This window comes from Ambystoma mexicanum, chromosome 5q (genome assembly GCF_040938575.1).
Source record: "Ambystoma mexicanum isolate Mex_15411 chromosome 5q, UKY_AmexF1_1, whole genome shotgun sequence".
Lineage (NCBI taxonomy): Eukaryota > Metazoa > Chordata > Amphibia > Caudata > Ambystomatidae > Ambystoma > Ambystoma mexicanum.
In genome coordinates, this window is record NC_090933.1 from 61281288 (window position 1) to 61302945 (window position 21658).

General features: G+C 46.0%; 1 protein-coding gene across 3 annotated transcripts in view; it reads left to right on the forward strand.

Annotated features, from left to right (window-relative positions):
* Positions 1–21658, forward strand: part of LOC138497209 (uncharacterized) — a 306729-nt gene that overhangs the window by 77231 nt on the left and 207840 nt on the right. For 2 of the 3 annotated variants that reach the window (XM_069620532.1, XM_069620533.1), the window contains exon 4: positions 3814–3855. In XM_069620532.1, coding sequence (XP_069476633.1) covers positions 3840–3855 — 16 coding nt within the window. In that variant the 5' untranslated portion in view covers positions 3814–3839. Of the gene's footprint in view, positions 1–2931; positions 2951–3813; positions 3856–21658 lie in introns of all 3 variants that reach the window. The other variant, XM_069620531.1, reaches the window with a different exon arrangement.

Consider the following 21658-nt stretch of genomic DNA (forward strand, 5'->3'; position numbering starts at 1 on the left):
TTGAACAGTAAGTAGTTCACGAAAAAAGTTTATTCTCCCTAACACTCCTAAAGGCAGAGGGACAGCTCTCGCACCACTTCCAAGACCCCTTTTCAAGCTGGTATTTTGCAACACTTGCCTGTCTGTCCTGCAATCTTACAGATTTTTCTGCTGTTTTTTTACCATTTTTTAAATAAAAATATAAAAACCCTTGAAATGAGAGCAAGACTCTTGAATCATTCAGGCCATCTACTACACACACACACACCCTGAAGTCCGAGTTGCTAGGCTACTGGACTTTCACAAACAAACTCCATTTTAAATGACTTCATGGTGCATCTACAAATGGCACAAAATAACTTCCATGCGAGCTAAACAAACACAAGGGTGCCGTAAGCCACTGGTCATTATCACACTGTTGGCTGTTGGCAATACTAATTACCTGTGTAGTTAAAACGAGATCCTAAGGGACCAATCGGTTGGGAGTCAGAATTTTCTCACAAAACCAAACGACACATAAGGCCTCGATCACATTTCCAGGTGGGTTGCACCAGGAAACTAGTGGGACCCATACATGTGGCTCACGTACTAGCCAGGAGGTGAGTGGGATAATAGATGACCCTCCCTATGGTATTGAGAGAGCCTGAGGTTGACCCAGTACATACACATAAAATGTAACCCAGATATCGTATAGCACTAAACCTGTTCAGTGGAACCCAACCAGGGTCCCACTGCAGAGGGAATAGGCAAAAGGGGAGTCCAAAAAGCAAAGGGGGCGAACCTAACAGTGGGTTGTTGGGGAATTTCTCCCAAACACTACCCATGGCGTGGATTTTCTTTCACAACAAGGAAGCAGATTTCTCTGCCCCTGCCATCAAAATATGACTATAGCAGCTTGGTTCTTGAGAACCTACTATATGCCAGCTTTGTGCCTCTCAATGACTAACATGGACATTTTTAAGGCTGCTAGGAAAACGGCATCAAATACTTCCATCGCTTTTTGGGTGTGGTACACTGCATCAAGCACAGCGACCTGATCCAAATGACCGGCCACCTCCAAAGGTCTGCATGCGCATCTTGTGAAGATAAAATCCACGTTGTCTGAATTTCACCAACATGTTCCATTGGATGATATTGGCGTGACAGCCAGGTGGGCTTCTCCCCAAACGTTTTGCTAACGCTACTCAATGGATGCAAGTTGCAGTGCAGATGCTAACTTCGTGCAGGCAGTCTTGTGAAATATATTTGACTGACATCTCAGCCCTTTGAGTCTTAGGTTGCGGTTTATCGACCTTCTTTTCTATTGGGTTTGTGGTAATAGCCCATAAGTATGGAGGAAAGGAGACTGCATGTAGGAGTAACAGCTACTCACCATAGCAACTACTGTGCGCTTAGTCCATACTTCATTTCCTCCATTCAGCCCACTCTCAATTTCCCCTTTAAAAAGTGTCCTTTAGGTCTTTAACAAAGGACTAATGGGTGAGCCCGGGAGCATGTGCAATATGGAACGGGGGATGCTGCAGCCGTATATGTATCCGGCCCCTTATCAAGTTATTATAATGTTATGCAGCATGCTCTGGACCTATCCCCAGACGGGAGTGTTACGCATAAGTATAATTCTAGGAGTACAAAAGTCAGTATGGTGAGTAACTTGATCTTAATATTCCCATGCACGCCTTAAAATAGGTTTCATTAAACATTCTTGAAAATAACAGTATTTATTCAGCTAGCAAAGACTAATAGCAATGTTATGACTGGCTATTTAGCACCATGATCTTTAACCTGGGCTATTTTATTTTAATGGGGTATCACAAATTCATGCCTATAAGTGTAAAATGCATTGAACTGAAAAAGCCAAAACAATTAACTTTTCAGATTGGTTGTTTTGCCTACTGTGAGGGGTTTGCTTTAGTTTTTTAAATATCCTCTCTGGCTTTTTAAAAAAAAGTTATCGATCTTCCCATAGCAATGAAACTTTTTTGGGAGGAATAGATATTGTGTCCGTTAGATCTACAGGCTCGCTTTTTTTTTTTTTTTAAAGTTGGCACACAATGAGCTACCCAAGATTTTGAAGAGGTTTTACTCGTGTGCAGAGCACTGAACGGGTTACCTTTAGAGGGCAAACGTTCACAATGTTTCAAAATTGGAGTTAATAGAACATGGCTTACCTTAAAAGGGAAGGGTACTCTTCCTTGCATCAGTGGTATAATTAGATCACTGTGCAGTGAAAAGCTTGTGAGCAAACAGTTATTGGTGGTTGTACCGTTTGTAATGTCTACTGTTTTCATTACTTTCAGTCCGTTTTCAGCTCTCACAGTAGCCTTTTTTTTTTTCTATTGTTTTTTTTCTCAATGCAGGAAATGTGTAAGTCACCAGATTAATCCTAGTACTAGAGGCACATAGAGGTTTTGAGGATCCAGAATGGATCCAGAATTGGCTTTAAAGTCCTTTGCCCATTGACCTCAGTGTCTTATCAGAAAGGATCGCTTTTCTAAAACGGAAAGATGCCTTTTTCAACTGACGGAACTTTAGCATCAGTTTTTTCCTCACAAGAGATCAGAACGGTGTGAGAGGGGATTTGGTCAGCAATGACAATCTTCAATTCCTTTTTTGTACTTTTGTTGCAGTAGCTATGGCTGTGCGATAATGTGCATCTTCTGTTGTGTTCTGCAGCGCTCATGCATCGGTGCTTCCTTATCGGGTATCACGGTTCCGCTGGTTAATCTATCATTTATTGGAAGCCTTTCCTCCATGATGACAACATTTACAGTTATTTGCAGAATTTTATAAAAGGCTTAGCTTTGAAAGAAAGTTGGCCTTCATTGCATAACCTCTGCAAATGCTGTTAAGGAAATAAGTAACGTTGTGTTTTGAATAGAATAAATGCATTAACGGGAACTTCTTATTTTTTTTTTTTTTATTGTGTGGATCAACTCGACTCTTCGTATTAAGATGAAAGCCATGCTGCGTGGTAAGTATGTTTTTTTTTTTTTGTCCCCCCTGTCCAACGCCGGCCGTTATTTTATTAATTCACACAATTTTTCTGCCCAACAGCTTTTTAGGGGCATACTAATTTTCTCCCTTTTTTGTACATTTTCATCGCCCATTTTTATACAATGAGACATTTCGTTCAGCTTGATCCATCCATTTTGATGGGTTTTTTTGGTCTTATGATTGCTCAGTTTTCATGCTTTGACTTTTCAGCTGCAGCAAACATTAACGTTTTGCGGAACTCCTTTTCTTATTTTTTTCTTCATTTTTTTCTTCATTTTTTCCTGCCTGATATATTTTAGGACCCTCTTTTTATGGGCGCCCCCACTTCCCTCTTCCCCCTGTTCCGCAAACTGTTACATACTCGATTACTGGTTATTGGCCTCAGTTAAGTAACTGTTTACACTTTCTGCTGTCAGTTACTAATCTTTTCTCATTAAACTCAATGATCAATTATGCATGAATAGCCATTGCTGCAGTGCCATCTCCCAACAAGTCCAAGTCTAGGAGAAGCAGCAGCAAGGAAAGGACCATGCATTTCAGGCTGATGTGTGGGGGTGGAGGGTGACAGATTGCAGCAGGTACTACTGTGGTTATTTTTTTAAATACTGCCCATTGCAGCCAGATTAACTGTCCCGTCTAATTTTAGTGGTCCCAATTGCATAGCATGCTGCAGTATCACTTTAAAAAAAATCTATAATGCGTTTTACTTTAGAACATGTTTTATTCACTTATTAAAGTTTAGATATACTGCACACATGCATTATTTTCCAAGAATTCGTAGCACAATTATCTGGGAAATTATTATTAACCCTAATCATTTATATTTGCTTTGTTCTGCAGGAGAAAATGCCAAACCAAACACGGAAATGGAGGAACCGCCAGGTAAGTCCGATGTAATGGGCTTTTGTTGACTAGCATTTCAATAAAGCATCATGTAGGAGGCGGGATTGAAAGATCAAAGGTCTTTGCAAAACGTTATTTTGAAAAAATGTATTTAGAGTGGCCAAATTACAAATTGGATGAGTCAATGGACTGTTCACCGAGGTCTGGGTTGTGCTTTAGGACATCCTAATAAAAGAAATCTCCCCTCAGAGGAAATTGTTTCTACCAAATATTCTCCCTGCTCTCAGTGAATTGAATGCCAGATCTCCTCTGACAGGTAAATTCAAAAGTAGTAAAATGTACGGTTGGGGATATTTTATTTTTGAAAATCTTACTCTTTCTGTGTGAGCATCACAGCACTACTGCTGGACTAATTGTTTTCTTCATTGACTTTGAAAATCGATGAGACTTTTTTAATCTTTCACCTCCTGCATTCACTTTTGTTTGGGACACTTGGTCCTTTTCCTAAAGTTCCAGTGTGGGGAGACCTCTCCCCTTTGTCTTGTATGCTTTTCTATGGCAGAGACCCCCCCCCCCCCCCACCCCGCACATTATATGGTGTGCTGCCAGGGACAACTAGGATTCATTCCTTTTGCAATGTTGATTTGGGTTCACTTGCTAGCTCATAGGATTGCCAGTAAATGAGTAATCATCTCCTTTATGACCTATGTGTTTATCTTTGCAGCACAAGCCGCTGACTCTACTCCTCTATATCTCGGCACAAGCCACCTTACATGAATTGCTGTATGGACACTGTGTCCGCTTTCCGTTGTTCTAAGATTTTTTGCTACTTTATAGACAACCTCTGAACAGGCTGGTGCAAGTCGTTCATTTTTATCCTTTCGGCAGATAAATTATACTTGGCTACCTTTTTAGACGTGATAATGTGGACCATATAATAAAAATGGCCCCTCTGTGTGTTTTAAGTCCTGTTCAGGATGGCCTGTCCTTTGTTGGCTCTCCTTTTACCTTGCCAGGTGGGGGAAGAGCCCCCTTTCTTCATGCACCTTGGCAGGCTTCTTGCAAGAAGCCAACAAACGCTCTGTGAGTTAGTTGTAAGCGGGGCGGGTGACCATCTGCCCCCAATCCAGTCTTCCAGAGGCTTGGATGTTGCTCGGCAAATTCTAGAAGACTGGCTGGTCACTCTTGAACAACCACCTTCAGGTTTGAATGTTGCAAGTGTCATTATTGGAGGTTTGGGGTTGCATGCATTTTCTGGATACAAGACGACGAGCTGGACCCAGGAACCAATTGACTGCTGACTGGCTTTTAGTTGGGGTGGCTTGGCTTCTGACACCTGCTGTGCTCTGGTGACTTTGTTGTGTTTTTGATTTTTTTTTTAGTTTTTTTTTTTTTTTTTTTATATATTGTATGTTAACCTGTTTAAGGTTTTTTACAAATCTGTGCTGTAGTGAACTGTGTTCGTACTACTTCTAAGAAGTTAGACCAGGACTTAAGACTTAAGACACCACTCTCGAATTTCCTTGAAGATCACTTGCTGGTGTTGTTGGTGTTGCAGGCGATGAAGTACTGTCACTGGCTTTTGCCAGGGCTACTTCAAGGAATTTAGCTGCCGCTCTGGACCATCTGGTGGAATCGCCTGCAATTAACCGAAACCATATTGTCTCTTCGTCGAGTGTGAGCGGGCACGTGATGAGTGGTGTCAAGTAGGCCCTTCTTTCGTGTGCCAGTCCAGGACATGAGGTGAGTAGATGACGGACAGATTCTATTTGGTCAACCAGTCCACAGACCCGGCGGTGAGGAGAATTTGCCAGTGCCCTTTTAGCCAAAACTTCTCTCGTATGCAGAAGATTCAGACGGGCTCGTAAAAGAATTTTTCTCAGCCTTTTTTCAGGAAATTTTTCGCAATATTTCAGCGGAATCTTTGGGCGGTTGTAAGTAGGTGGCAGATCTTTTAGGGATGTATACGTTAGGATTTTCTCGTTGGTACACATCCAATCTTGTTCTAAAAGCTTTTGCTTCACACGCCGAGGATTTGAGATGAGGAGGTCGTCCGTGCAGTGGACTTCTAATTTTTGTCCAATTTTCTTCGCCCAGTTGGTGAATGGTGTGCACTTCCCGTTTTCCAGTTCGTTTTCTAATATCCGAAAAATCGGCAGAGAGTCAGGAGTTCGTATTTTCCTGTAAAGTAGAATCGCGCTTTGCATGACGACTGAGGCTAGTGAAGGAAGGCCAAGGTCGCGCCGAATGGCTGGCATGGGGGCTGCGGTAGGAAGTCCCAAGACCGATTTCCATAGAAATCCTTCCAGTCTCAGCCAAAATTCAGCAGGTAGAGTTAAGTTGGCTGCCATTCCATATGTTATGGCCGGTACTACTTTTGTTTTATAAAATTGCAGTACCGGGGTCCAAGAGAACTTGCCGAATTTACTGTCGACAGCTCGAGATTGGGCTGTCAGGTTCTTGATTTTTGCCCATAACGAGGCTTGAAGTGAAGAATCGTTTAAAGTGTTGTCAAGTTGAATGCCCAGGTACTTAAACTCATCTACTACTTCGATTTTTTTCTGCATCGAGAAACCATACCGGACACTTCTTTCGCTTTTTTTTGCTTTTTGAAAAGGATAGGATTTTAGTTTTGATTTTGTTTATTTGCAGGTTATTTTCTTCCATGTATTGGGCCAGATTTGTTAGCCGTCTCTGAAGGCCTACTGCCGTCTGGTCAATCAGAATTAAGTCGTCGGCGTACCACAGTCTTGGGACTTTAGAGGAGCCCACTCTCGGTGGGAAAGATCTTACTGATTTCATTGTGTCTTGAAAGTCTCCGATAAACGAGATGAACAGAGCTGGGGCTAACGGGCAGCCCTGTTTTACTCCCCGTTTTGTAAAGATTTGATCTGAGAGTGTGCGTTGTTGGTTTAGGCGGACTCTGAGTGAGGTGGTTTCGTGGAGTGCCATTGCTGGTGCGAGAATCGAGTCTGGACATTTCCAGTTGGCTAACTTGGTCCACAGTCTTTCTCGATCTACCAGGTCAAAGGCCTGGGACAAGTCCACCATTGCCATATGGACCTTTCCCGTACCCCTCTTTGCATTTGCTTTCAGTATGTTGAGAAACAGTAGGTTGATTGACGTTCCTGCTCCCTTCTGGAATCCTGTTTGAAGCATGTCGGCTGCCGGGGAGGCACTGGCCCAGACTTTAAAGTGGCGGAGGAGTAGTGCTGCGAAAATCTTCCCTATAACATCCAATAAGACAATGGGCCTGTAATTGGCGGGGATGTCTTTGTTTCCTTTCTTATAGATAGGTACCAATACAGCCTCTGTCCAGGTTTTGGGAATTTCTTTTGTTTTCTGAATTTGAGTAAATATTTCATCAATTGCTTGCGCCCATAGTAGTGGGTGTGCCTTAAGGTCAATGTTAGTCAAGCCGTCTGGCCCTAAAGCCCTTGAAGATTTAAGATTGTTGTTTGCTTCTGTGATGTCCTCGACCGATGAGAGGGTGATCCATGGGGAGTCTGAGAGGACGGGGAATATGTAATCCAGCGTGGCGGAAGAGCTCAGTCTTTCCCACGTAGGGATTTGTGATTCTCGATCTTGAAGTGATGATACATTATGGAAGTTCCTTGATTTCATTAGGAGGGACCAGGCTCGACCTCTTTCGTCCATCGGTGAATTCGGGCTTTGTTTGTTGTCCGCTCTCCCCTCACATTTAGAGTTCAGATCGCCGCAAATGATGATGGGTACTTTCCGCTCCACCGTTAGGTCGTCAATTTGGTTGGTGACCATGGTGCAAAATTCTGTAGTGCTGGTTTTCGCCGGGTTCCAGTAGAGGTTTATTATGCCTAAGTCCGAGTTTGTCCAAGCGTCTCTGGTTAAGTCTTGATGGCACCATGTGGCCAACGTCGTCAGCATTCTGTAACCCTCTGCTGTTTTCCCTTTTGGAGTAATCCCTGAGCCAATCCGGATAGCTGTTAGTATGCCTCCGGAGGGGCGTCCTAGGATGGATTTGCAGGCGGGTGAGGCTTCTGTTACATATCCGTCCATGGCTGGTTTGTGAACCAACCATGTTTCTTGAAGACAGATCAGTTCAAACATACCTAAATTTGTGTCACTAGGCGTTGTAAGATGTTGATGACCTCTCGTATTCCACGAGGCCATGTTTAGGGAGCATTTTTGTAGAGGGTTTGAAGGACCGGTGTATTGTTTCTCCGTCGGATGTGGTCCTTGGTTTTGTTGCTATTTCTTGTGAGTTTACGCAAAGGTTTCTGAAATCCATTTCCATGGGTTTCGTACTCGTGGTCTGCTCTCCTTTGTGAGTTCCGTTCTAGATTGTCTTGTTTCTCTTTTCTCGTGGTGACTTTGTGTTTTTGAAGCTTTGTAGTTGTTAGTTCGGGTAGTAGTTTGAAGGGTAGTTTGGTTTCTCCGCCCCCACCTTTCGTCGCCATATACCGCGTTTTGTTTTCTTGGAAGCCTCTGTGCGTAATTTTCTGTGTCGCTCCCTGTCTCGAGTTTGATCTTCAGTTTTTTCTTTTGTCGCTTTGATGTTTTCCTTCGAATGTTTCTGAAGGCAGTAGATTTTTAGGCCCATTTTTTGGAGGCCCTTGTGCACGTCGGGAGTTAACTCCAATGCAGTTTTTCTTCTTAAATGGAGGTAGGCTTTTGCTTTATGTTCCCGGTGGTAGGGTTCGACCAATGTGAAGTCTTCCGTTCTTAGGTGGCAGAGTGCTCCTATTTTCCCTAGTCTGTTTAAGACTGTTCTGCGGTTTAGGACCAGGTAAGAATCTTTAGATGTTTGTTCTAGCTTGAAGATTTTTCCCCCTTCATTGATCTTATCTTTGTCTGAAGCTGTGTCCTTTTTTTCTCTTTGTTCCTTCGATGACTGAACTCTGGCAGGATAGTTCGGTTTGTAGTGTTTCTGATCTCGGTCTCTATGAGGCTCGAGTCCAACGAGTTCATGAGTCTCCTTTAAGTTTTCCAGGGCTTCTAAGGCAGTGGATGGAGAGTTTGAACGAGATCGTTTTCTGGGCGGCTCCCTTGATACCTTGGAGTGATTTTTTTTCTTTTGTTCTTGAATAGGTTCGTCATTAGATAAAGGGTTTGTTTGCGTATGTTTTGGAGCGTCGTCGCAGTTTGGCCGTAGTGGAGAATCTGTTCCCCGTTCGTCGGGGTACAGCGATATGTTTGACAAGTCAGAGGATGAAGTTGAGTCTACGCTTATTCTGGTTTTATCTATTGCGGTCGACTGCTTCAAGTTTGTGAGTGTGGGGTTTGTACTCACTTCCCCTTGGATAGCTCCCGTCTCTGTTTCTCCAGTACAATTTCGATTTTGAAGGGTTTTTTGAGGGGATTCCGTTGGGCGCAGCCACACAAAGGGTTTGGTATCGTTCTTGATACTTTCTTTGACTTTGCCCCTAGCTGTGGATTTTGAGGGGGACAGTGCTCGTGTAGTCTCATCAGTTTTATGTTTTGAACGAATTTTTGTGAAGATTGGGGCAACTTCTTTGTTCTTCTCGGTCTGTGTGGACTGTGTGGTTTTGGTTGGTGGTTCCACATTTTCATACCTAGTGCCCTCTTTCTTTAGTAGTTCTGACATCACGATGTCTATTTTTTCCTCCCATTTTGAATGTGTGGAGTTTGACGTTCTTTCCATTGCTGTAAGGTAGCCTTCCACATAGATTAGCTTATCCTTTAGTTCGCTGATCATTGCTGTATTGTCTTTCAAGGTCTCGTGTATTGATTCGTACAGCTTTGTGAAAGGGTTTAGCACTATTGAGAAAGCGGACATCACTGACAGAAGATCTTTTTTCTTTGTCGCAGGAGAGTCGTTTTCTGAAATGTTTGATGTGTTTCCAGGGCGTCTGCTTTTCCGCGGGGTGTTTAAGTCTTTGGCGGCATGGAGTGGCGCTAATCTTTCTGAGGATCTTCTTTCTACCGTTGACACGTTCATTTGGGGAGGCTTAGGAGGGTTTGCCGATGATTGGGTCAGGTTCTCCAAAGTGTGCGACTTGTTCCACACATCATTTTCTCGTTGTTGGCTGGGGCAGGAGTTGTAGGTCTGCTTTGGCCCCTCTAAGGTGGGCACGGGAGTTTGCAAATTTGCGTGTGGCAGCTTTGGAAGACTGAGAGACTTCGGGGAGCTTGTTTATTTCGTCTGCCTTCTCTTCTTTTTGTTCGAGTCTTTTCCTCTTTCTTCTTGCTGAGACAGTTCAGGCGGCGCAGGTCTCCATTGATTCAGGTCTCCCGGTTGCATGGGCTCATGATCTGGCTTTGCTCAGTGGAGATTTATCTTGGATAGCCTCTAGAATTTCGGCGTCTGACAGCTCAGACTCTTGGCTAATCTTTCGTTTGTGTTGCTTTAGGAAGTAGTCCTTTAAGCTGCTTAGGTTTGTCAGGGTCGGGTTACCTTTGTACCCTCCTAATGGTTTAGAGGTGACTTTTTTTTTCAGGGTCTTTGATATCGTTTTTTTTTTCCCTTATTACATTCAGATTAAAGTTATCCTTTTTGCATGGAGTCTTTCCTCTCTGGGGTGAGTTTGTTGAGACTGTGCCGTGTTGGTCGTTGTCGCTCAGCTGTGATTCAGCCAGCACCAAAGGCGTGCCTTCTGGTGATTTTGATGGTTGAGGACTCGGATGTCGGTCTGGGTCCTGGACTGGGGATTCGTTCCCTTCTAGGGACCCTATGGACCCCACGGACTGAGTAACTACTGGTTGAATTTGGGCCTGCTCCGGGACCGTGGTGCTGGGTGTTTCTGATGGTGAGTACTCCTCCAGCCCTTTGTTCGTAAATACGTCGTCTTCAGATTCCGTGTCCCATGAGGAGGTAGGAGTGCCTCGTCTCGTGGTTAGCTGGGTCTTTCTGAAATGAAATCTCTTTTCAGAATTCATCTGATAGGCTCGGCTCTGATGGACCTGAGCCTGGACCTGTATGGCTGTATCGCATGAGTGTTCTTGTACCGCGGTCGCGTTAGCGCGCGCCGCGCTGCTGACCGGCATGGTAGCCCGATCTAAGTTTTCTCCAAGATTCTGGGGTGCTGATTGAGTGTGACTTGGCGAGGTATGCGAGGCCTCCAGGTCACTTTTTCCGTCAGTGGGATGAATAGGTTGCAGATGGCTCGTGTTTGGCCTGGCATGCTCTGCGGTACCCTGCCGAGCCCACCCTCCTGTGGTCACCGGGAGGGGGTCGCACGTCGAGGCGGTAGTCTGACTGGGCGGCTGGAGTCGCTCCGTTCTTGCTGTGTGGCTGGAGTGACTGTGCGAATTTCCAGTTGTAGTGGCGAGACTTTCCCGACCCCCTGCTAGTGTGGCGGGCTTCAAGTTTCCGTGATCCGAGTCAAAGTCACGTTTTTTTGGAGTAGTAGGTATTATTGATGGACAAGCCTCGCCCTTCCAGTGCCTGTCGGTGGTTTTAGTACGTGCTGGGCGATCATACAGGTTCTCTTGGTCTGTTTTGCTGCTGCTGCGCAGCCGGCGGCTGATGTCGCCCTCCGTGGGTGATAGAGGAGGCATGTGTGTGATGAGTGTGATAAGAGGCTGGCTGCGGGGTTTCTGTGATGGAATTGGGACGACACGTGCTCTTTGGCTATCTGGTGCTGCCACAGTGCGCCAAACAGTCGCTCAACAGTCCCTGGGCTTTACTCCTCTCGGGTTTAACGCCGCGAGGGTGTGTGTCTCCGTCTTTTGAGTCAGCTGGGGTCACGTGATGCCTCACGTGTGTGACTCAAGCCACGCCTCCTCCAGGAAGCAGGCACAGAACAGAGGACCAGAAAGAGCTCCTTCACGGCTCTGGAGCGTTCGTTTCCACAAGAAAAAAATGCTGCTGAGGTAGGTGCTGCTGTGTTTTTTGATTGATATTTTATTTCTATCGTTCTCGTACACAAGTGTTTCAGAGCGCGACGAGGCAAGGGAGGGGAACAGGGGAGAACAAAAGAGCGATCTTCCTAGGCCTAGTGACATTGAGAACGCTCAAGTGCATGGGAGAGGGGGCGAGCGGGAAACGTGCATGGAAGGGGGGAGAGGTGGAAAGTGCCAAGCAGAGGAGAAACAGATAAATAACAATAAATAAATAATAAAGGCAACAAACAGTGGTAATGCAGCCAGCAATTTGCAAGTGCTAGGTTTAAGGCAGCAGACAAGGTAGGTCTGAAAAGTGCAGGAAGAAAAAGGGGGGGGGGGCCTGTATGGGTACAGATACAGACCCCAGTGCAAGGGGTGGCCCGGAGGCAGTGCAGGATGAGCAGGTACCTGGGCCCAAAAGACAGAGGGTGGCCAGGCGCACGGTGCCAAGAGAGAACAGATCAACAGGGGAGAGGGGGAACGAAGGCAGAAGAAAAGAGGAAGGTCTTGAGGTGCTTCCGGAACCGGAGATGGTTCTCCTCAAGTTTTAGAGTGGCAGGGAGGCAGGTTCCAGAGGGAGACCCTAGCCGAAGAGAGATCTACCCCCAGCTCGTTTCTTAGAAAAACGACTGACCCTGAGTGAGTTGGAGGTAGAGGAGCGAAGAGCTCGAGAGGGGAGGTATTTGCGGAGGGATAGCTGAAGGTATTTGGGACCCAGGCCCCAGAAAGCCTTGTGGACAATGAAGAGGGTTTTGAATTTAATCCTTGCATCCACTGGGAGCCAGTGGAGAGATTTCGGAGCTGGAGAGATACGATCCCAGGGCTTGAGGCCAAGTCTCGCAGTCCTGTTCTGGATTAGTTGCGGAGAGTAGAGGCAGGTAGATTTAGAAGGAGGCTGTTACAATAGTCCAAGCTAGAGGGAACCAGAGCTTGAGATACCATGAGCTTCTGGGGGAAGGAGAGGAAAGGCAGAGTACCTCTGAGGAGGTGGTCGGAAATTTCACTTTTTAGAGACTTCAGAGATGTGGACGGAGAAGGAAAGGGTGGAGTCCAAGATGACCCCAAGGTTCTTAGCCTCGCAGGTGGGGGTAGGAGGAGGGCCAAGGGAGGCTGGCCAGAGAGTGAGGGGGAAAGGATGGTGAAGGTGTGCCGATGAGGAGGATCTCAGTCTTGCTGGCATTCAGACAAAGATCATTGGCGGCACACCAATCTTGAATTGCAGTTAGGCAATCAGGCTGTCCTTTGTTGGCTCTCCTTTTACCTTGCCAGGTGTTGAACTGGCACCGTCGCATGAACTTGTTTTTTTTGTTCTTCATTGAATTACTTACACTTGAACTGTCAATTAACTGACACTATGTTCATGCTATATTCTGCGAGGAAACGTTGTAACCGTGATTGTATGGTTGCAGGGCAAAATCTATAAAACCATAGAAATGTGCACGGTGTAGGTAAGCTATATTGTTAGGTAAGAATTGGAGCAGTCCAACTGGTGATGACTGCACAAGACATGCCTGCTTGGTATTATTAGGTAACTCACCTTTTAATATAGGCCTGTACTACACAAGTTGGTAGTGTGACTGAACAGCCAGACTTGGGGTAATGTGAGCTGTAGAGCTGTACAATTGAAATCAGTAAGTACAAGTAGCCAAGTGACACTTACACACTTAGTTATATATAAATATTTATTTATAATATACACAAGGTTTAAATGAGCATTCTTTAAACAGTTTTATCTACTAGTAACATGCAATCCGTTTGGATTCAGTTTCTAAAGGACAAAACAATTTGGTACATACTTTATGCTAACACATTTTCCAGCACACAGGTATAACTTCTGTTAAGGTCAGTATTGCACTTATTTTCAGTTACCAATTCAGTTATGGAGTTGTAAAGGAAGGAAAGGTTAGAATAAGACTGAGAACATACTTTCAACAGTTTGTAAAAAATTACAATCTCCTAAAGCGAGGCAGGTAAACTTTTATCCCAGCAATAATAGTAATCACAATTATAACCTATGAGGGAACACGTATTGCCAAAGTCAGTGGGTTTAGAGGAGTGCCTTTAGGGAGCTAAGACAGCCAAAGTAAATGGACAAAGTCCATAGTTCTGATGCTCTTCTTAAAGTCTTGACAAAGTTAGTAAGTTCAGAAGAAATCACAGTAACTCAAGTGAGCTACTTTGTAGAAAGCACAAGCTGTTGGGCCAGTGCAGGTGAGTTGTTATCAACTCTAAAGTGAAACGAAAGCACTTCACAGGATAGGAAGCACTACTTATGGCTGAAAAGTGAACACCCCAAGCCCCACAGAACCTGCAATTCGAAGAAAAATGTTACAGCTGGATTCCTCCTTGCTACAGCTTGCCAGACCCTTGTTCCAGCAGTCTGGTGAGGTGACTCGAGCTTCGGTCGTCCTGCTTCAGGAGGGTCCGCCAGGATCTTCGTGGAGCTGAGGTCAGGCTTAGACGTTGCACTCGACTACAGATTTCTCAACCACTAGCACTTGGTTCCAGCAGCAGAAAAGAAGTACAGCCAGTTGCGTAAGGTCTTCCAGCAAAGTCCGTCTTGGGGTTAGTTGGTCCCACCAACCCAAGGGAAGAAGTCGTCCTTTCCGGAGCTTCTCAAGTTTATTTGGAAAAGCAGTTTCAGCACAGCAGCAGGGCTTCACCGGCAGTTCAACGGGCGAGGAGGATGCAGCAAGCTTCTCTGATTCCTTTTGAATATTTTGTCCAGTGGTCGACTGTCTTCAGTCTAAGAAGCCTCGTCTTTTAAGCAGGTTTCTCCCATTCATGCAGAGCCTAGCTGTCCCTCACACAGCATGATGGCTGTCCTGCAAGGCCTGCCAGCCAGCCAATCGGGACTGAGGGCATTTAGGTTACCAAGGAGACTAAGGACAGGGAGCTTAAGGCACCTCCCTTGCTTCCTGCCATGCCAGACAAACTGCAGCCAGAGGCGGGTTTCAGTACTGAAGCCTGCCGAAAGCAAAACTAACAAAGGGCTTAAACCTGGTTTGGCGTGCAGAGTAAAACCCAAGAAACACTTCACAAACAAGAAATGGTGAAAAAAGAAAAACGGCCCATTTTGACAAAATGGTCCCCCATGGGTGGTGTACTGCAGCTGAGGAAACACACAATGGTAGGAAAATTAAACCACTGCCACCAGCCATTTAAAGTAGTCAAGGTAACATAAAATGTTTTACATGCATAAGTAGGAACAGGGGCTGCTAAGTAACCCCTCAGCACTCCCCATATGGTGGGTGTTAGGCAGAATTGCATGCAGTACCTTCTGTGACCACCACATACAATTAGGACTACAGGTGCAAGACAAACCAACCTTTGGTATAAGTCTGTACCACACAGTTTTTGGTAGCGAGCTGAGCAGCCAGGCTTATCTCAAGAGTGAATGTGAGCAGTACAAGCAGTTACACAGAGGTCTGTCAAACACAGTGGTTCAAGTATACACTTTTCTGATGTTTTGTCAATCTGCTTAGAATCACATGCTGTGCATAGTCTGACATCCCGTGGTAACCACGGAGTGTTGCATCTTGTCTTTCGAGAATCGAAAGGGGACGTCAACATGGGCGTGCATGTAATACTACACCTACGTGACGTGTAGTGTACCCAAGATCCCTCACGCGTCGAGGTCCCTCAGATTGTTTTTTTCTGCCCAGATAACTGGTCGCCCTTAGGCAGAGTTCGTAAAGAACATTGCTATTGTCCAACGACCTTTGGTCGAATTATTCTGTAAAGATATTAAATATCACCCCTTCCTCCCTTGTCTCGACGGCTGTTGCGGTCTCTGCCGAAGACCTGCGAGATTCGACGGAAGGTGATATTGTCGGCGTTGCCGACCACGTGGAAGGGCCTTCCGCTGGCTTATATAGTATGGAGAGTGGGGTCGGGTGGACATTTCTATTTAAACTGAAAATGCCTTTCCCTTTCTTCCTTCTTTCCCAGTTGGTCTTAGTCACTCTGGGAAACCTCAGCTATGGAGAGGACTCCATTTAGATTTTGTCATTTGTAAGAGCAAATTCCCATGGAAGGATAAGCACAGACGGTGAAACCGGTGCTTGCCACTCGATCATCAAGAGGAAGGATGTGCGGCCTGTAAGATCCTCCGCCGCAAGACTTTTAAGGAGTGTAGAGAACGGTGGTTGGCCTACGGTATGTCCGAGGCCGGGACTTCTCCCACTGCCGCTACCACCGAATGTGACGACAGCAAGAGTGACCATCTGGCCTCCGAACCGGAGGTTGTTCTTTCGGTGAACGCTCCCTGGCCCCGATAAGCACAGCATAAGCTCTGCTATGGGGAAGTTACACCCTGGCGACAGACACGTGCATGACACTAAGCACACAACCCCTATCCTTACTCCGACTACGTCAAAAAAGACTTTGGCGCCAACGGGTGCACTGGTAATTCCGGTGATACCCGCCCATAGACGAGATCGCCAGTCCTTCCCGCAGCCGCATGCGTGCCTAGCAACTGGGCAATTTAAAACAAAGGGCAATACCCCCCAAAAACACATAGTTCCATCGACACGCATCACAGGAAAGCGTACAGCAATGACAAAGGACTCAAGACAAGGCCTTACCACCGCCGAAAGTTAAGGCACTGCTGGAAAAGGTGGCCTATGACAAGGCCCCGATTTCCCCCGAAACAGACTCCCTTACAATTGTCAGATGTACCTACACGCCTCCCAACTGGTGAAGACGTAGAGGTCAGCCTGGCAAGAATTGTGGCCACCGATTCCCATAAACGGCAGGCTAGGGACTCTCTGAAAGTCTCAGAAAGAACCAAAGATCCTCTGAGATCCAAGGAAAGCGTTCAGAAGTGGAGAGAAGGGCACAGGGATAGCCCACCTTCATCGGTCCCACCAGAGGACTGCTCTGAGGGAGAGGAAGGACTTTCTTTGAAGTTAAGGCACAGATCTCTGCGTTTTTCGAAAGGAGTGCTAAGGACACTTTTTTGACGGAAGACAATGAGACCCCTTTCCACCCTTAGACCGTTCTAGATCGTCAGTCTGGACTAGGGAAAAGTTTGAGGACTGCATGGAAACGCTGGACAAGTTTGTTTCATGTGCAGAACAACCTACACCAAGAAGGCCACGGGAGGAAAGCCCTGCTAACCCTAGATCTAAATTTCCAGGACTTGTTGACCCCTCTTTAGAAGAGGACATATATAATGATGACCTTACTGAAGAAGACCACCTACCAGTTAAGGTACAGGAGAATACTTTCTATAACGAGGAGGAACATGAGCCCATTGAAGATGAACCTATTGAAGGCTGGGAGGAGGACCCAGATGTGGGTGACCCTCAATCATGGCAGTACCCAGAGCCACAAGACCCAGACCAGATATTCTGGCTTTGGACTCTCCTCAGAACACCCCTACAAGAAATCCCTCTCCTATTGATGATCAACTAACATTTAATGTAATGTTACGTAAAGCAGCTGATTACTTTAAAATTGCCACTGAAGAGGCAGCACCTGAAGCCGACTTCGTTGAGGATATACTTGGAGAAGTCGCCAACCAGCCAAGCCATCCCTCTCCTCAATTCGATTAAAAAACGCCTTGCTCCATCTTTGTCTACACCGGCTCTTACGAGAGGTGTAAACCCAAGAATAAAGCTCTTCCACCCGTCTCCATCAGACCCTCTATATATTAGGTAATTCCACCCCAGATTATTTGGTAGTCACTACCACAAGAAAAAGAGAAGGTGTTCCTTCATCAACAGGCAAAGCTCCCCCTGACAAAGAAGGGAAATGGCTTTATTCCCTGGCTAAGAGGGTTACCGCAGCGGCAGTGTACTCCACACGTATCGCCAATAACACCACTCTATTGGCCAGTTACGCAGATGTGCAAGGGACTTTAACACAAGAAGGTCTACAAGAGGCTCCGGACCCGCCTACTTGCCACAGTCTCTGAAGGTAGGCAAGTTAACCAAAGCATTTTAAAGAACACTTTGGATTCTGCCGAGACAGACAGCCAACCGAGCCCTTGTCAGGGCATTCTCCTCAAAAGACACGCGTGGCTTCCAAATTCAGGGTTTAAACCTGAAACGCAAGGGTCTCTTATAAACAAACCTGTGGAGGAATCCAACTTGTTTGGAAAGGCGGTCGATGAGGCCTTAGAGACTGCGAAAAAAGAACATGAAACCCTAAAGAGTTTGGATCAAATTACTCGAAGACCTTCCACAAGGTGAGGATTTGGAAACAGAAGGTTTTTTTCGTGGCCAACGCTACACTCATCAACAATACCCTTCAGGAAACAACTGGAACTCTCCACAGGGAACCAATACTTACAATACCCCGTACCCTCAAAGGGGACAGCGGCGTGGTAAGGGAAGAGGCAGGAATGCGAACCCGAGAGGTTCTCGGGGCCAGCTGACATCATTCCAGAAAGCATGCGAGGTAATAACCACGGACCAGTGGGTGCTAAAAACCATAGCCCACGGGTACTATGTACGAGTTCAACCAATCTCCAAAATACATACCTCCACGAAGACTAACACCAGAACATCTTTGCATGCTACTACAAGAAGTCAAGATACTGCAACAAAAAGGAGCCATAGAGATCGTACCTCTATCACAGGTAAAGGAGGGTATTTATTCAGTGTACTTCCTTGTACCCAAAAGGAGCTAACCATGCGCCCTGTTCTAGATCTGCGCCCAGCGAACAAGTTTGTAAAACCACAAAAATTTTGCATGGTCACCCTGCAGGAAGTACTTCCTCTGCTCACATAGGGGGATTACATGGCAACTCTGGATATGAAAGATGCATACTTTCATATTTTGATGTTGCCAGCGCCTTGAAAGTACCTCAGGTTTATGATGGAAAACAAACTATCAGTTCAAGGTACTACCCTTCGGCATAGCATCTGCATCAAGGGTATTTACGAAGGTACTAGCAGTAGCGGCAGCACACCAGCCCAGGCAATCCATTCCAGTTTATCCTTACCTTGACAACTTGCTCATAACTGGGGACTTACAAGTCTGTCAAATACCCAAAAGATGATGGAGAATCCCAGGCTGAATAAAAGATCTATCAACGAGAAAAAAAATTCAGCTTGGACCCCAGTCAAGTCGAACAATTACCAGGGGCTCTAATTCGAACAAAGGACGGCCTCGTCTTCCCCTGCAACGAGAGGGTTCAAAACATGTTATTTCAAATCCCTCACTATGTAGCTATTCGAGAGGTAACAGTACGCAAGGCTATGCGTCTGCTAGGAATTATGGCGTCATGTATCTTCTTAGTTCCTCACACGTGCTTGCGCATGCGCCCAATGCAAGAGTGGCTAAGCAACCAGTGGTGTCAGGCCAGCGGACAATTCAGTAGTGTGGTGGCGAGGGAAAATCTCTTGAAAGGGAAATCCTTCACCACCCCCGCAGTGGAAGCCACTCTTAAGTACGGATGCCTCCCTTACAGGGTGGGGAGCCCACCTGCTCCAACAGACAACAAGCAGAGTTTGGTCACCAGACATAGCGTCCAACCACATAAACCTGCTGGAACTACTGACAGTGTTCAAAGCACTGAAAGCGTTCGAAACACAGCTACAGGGAAAGACTATCCTAATCCTCACAGACAGCACCACGGCCATGTACTATCTGAACAAACATGGAGGCACTTATTCTCCAGGGCTGTCCAAACTGTCTCGGAACATTTGGAAGTGGGCTCTCAAACTCAACATGTTCCTGTTATCACAACAAGTTCCAGGGGAACTCCATCTTCTGGCAGACGTACTCAGCAGAGACTTTCCGTTGCCCAGGGAGTACGAATGGCGATTACACGGAGACATTGTCGCCAACGTTTTCGCACAAACACACAATGGGGTTTTCCAGAGATCAATCTGTTCGCGACCCTGGAAAACGCCCAATGCCAAGATTACGCGTTCAGGTACCCCAGAACCGATCCAAGGGTCACAGACTCTGGATAACATGGTCAAGAAAACGTCTGCTCCCCCCCCCCCCGCACCCCCCCCCCCCCGACTCCCCTTCTCAACAAGATTGTCTGGTTCCTGGTGCATCTTGTGCACAATGATATTGGGCCCCCCCCCCCCATGTGGGCCCGCCAACCCTGGTTCGCTCATCTGATGGAGATGTCCCTACCTCCTTCAGTCAAACAGCCTTGCCCGAACAACATGTCACAAGACAAAGGGAAGACGTTTCACCCATGCCCACAGACACTGAAGTTAGCGGCCTGGCTCCTGAGGTCATAGAATTTGGACACCTGCAAATCGCTCAAAGATGTATGGACATCCTCAGGGAGGCAAGGAAACCTAACATTAGATATTGTTATTCTAGTAAATGGAAATGGTTTGTCATCTGGTGTAAATCAAACCGCATCAACCCAATCGACTGCTCTCCCACTCACATTGTCCTATACCTAACTCGCTTAATTCAGGCCTAGTCTTCAACTCAAAGGTGCATCTAGCAGCACTTTCAGCATATTCAACATCACAACAAAAGGTGTCATGGTGGAAGATTCCAGTGATTAAGGCCTTCATGGAAGGAGTAAAAAGAAATTGCCCTCCCATTTCTAACCTGGCTCCCGATGGGACCTAAATGTGGTGTTAACTAGGCTTTTGGGAGCTCCTTTCGAGCCCATGCACGAGCAAGTCTTAAGAACCTCACCCTCAAGACTGCTTTTCTTAATAGCAATCACCTCCATTAGATAAGTAAGTGAACTGCAGCCACTCTCTATTCTAGATCCTTTTGTAACAGTTCACAAAGACAAGGTGGTTTTGCGCACTCACCCTAGATTTGCGCCTCATTTAATTTCCAAGTGCCATGTGAACCAGTCAACAGAGCTACCAACGTTCTTTCAAAATCCCTCAAGCCTGGGGGAAAGAACCCTGCACACACTGGATGTACGCAGAGCTGTCATGTTCTATATGGAAAGAACTCGCCCACTAAGAAAGATTAATCAGTTTTTCGTGTCTGTGGCCACAGGAAAAGGAGATGCAGTCTCCATATCCACTATTTCTAGAACTGCCGTTCAAGCCTAGAGCATATTCCACTCGAGGCACTGGGGCATCCATAGCATTCATTGCAAATGTTCCCCTCGAGTCCATTTGCAAAGCGGCAACCTGGAGTTCTGTACACACCTTTACAAAACGCTATTGCCTAGACACTCATTTGTGTTCTGATTCTCAGGTGGGACTGGCAGTACTAAGACCTCTTTTCAGTACTGTTCCTTCTCACAACCCACCTCCAACTCCGGGTGCTGCTTGCTAGTCTATGCACAGCATGCGATTCTAAGCAGAGTAGCAAACATCAGAAGACATGCATTACTTACAACCAACAGAAATGCTTTTACGTTATCTGCTTAGATTCACATGCGCCCACCCTTCCTCCCTACTCGGGTGGAAGGAACATAGATGGCTTACTACTTTTCTCTCTTTTATGTACTCGCTCACAATAGCCTTGGGCTCCCTCATTGCAGAAAAAATACAATCGGAGGGACCTCGGCGCGTGAGGGATTTTGGTTACACTACACGTCACGATAGGGATAGTGTTACAGACACGCCTATGCCGCCGTCCCCTTTCGGTCCCCGAAAGACAAGATGCAATACTCTGTGGTTACCACTGGATGTCGGACCATATGCACAGCATGTGAATCTAAGCAGACATAACTATCAGAAATGCTATCACGCTGAGTAATGCATGTCATTCGTTTTAACTTATGCCTTTTTGCTTCTACTTCAAATGCTCTGAATGCCATTTTGCTCCTCCTTCAAAGTAGTTTAAATGCCTCAGAACCTGATAGTGTGAAGTACTGTAGTATATTTGTGTGTGATATTGATTGCCTCCTTTTAGTGAATGTTTTCTAACTGACTGAGTGTAAGTGTCTATTTGAATACTTGTATCTGTAGCCCTCTGTGTAACCTCATTACAAGCTCACATTCCCTCTTGAGATGAGGCTGGCTGCTCAGCTCGCTACATGTGTGTAGTGGTCCTAGAGGATACTGCATGCAAACTTTGCCTAACAACCGAGGAGACTATTTTCAAACGCAATTGGGCATCT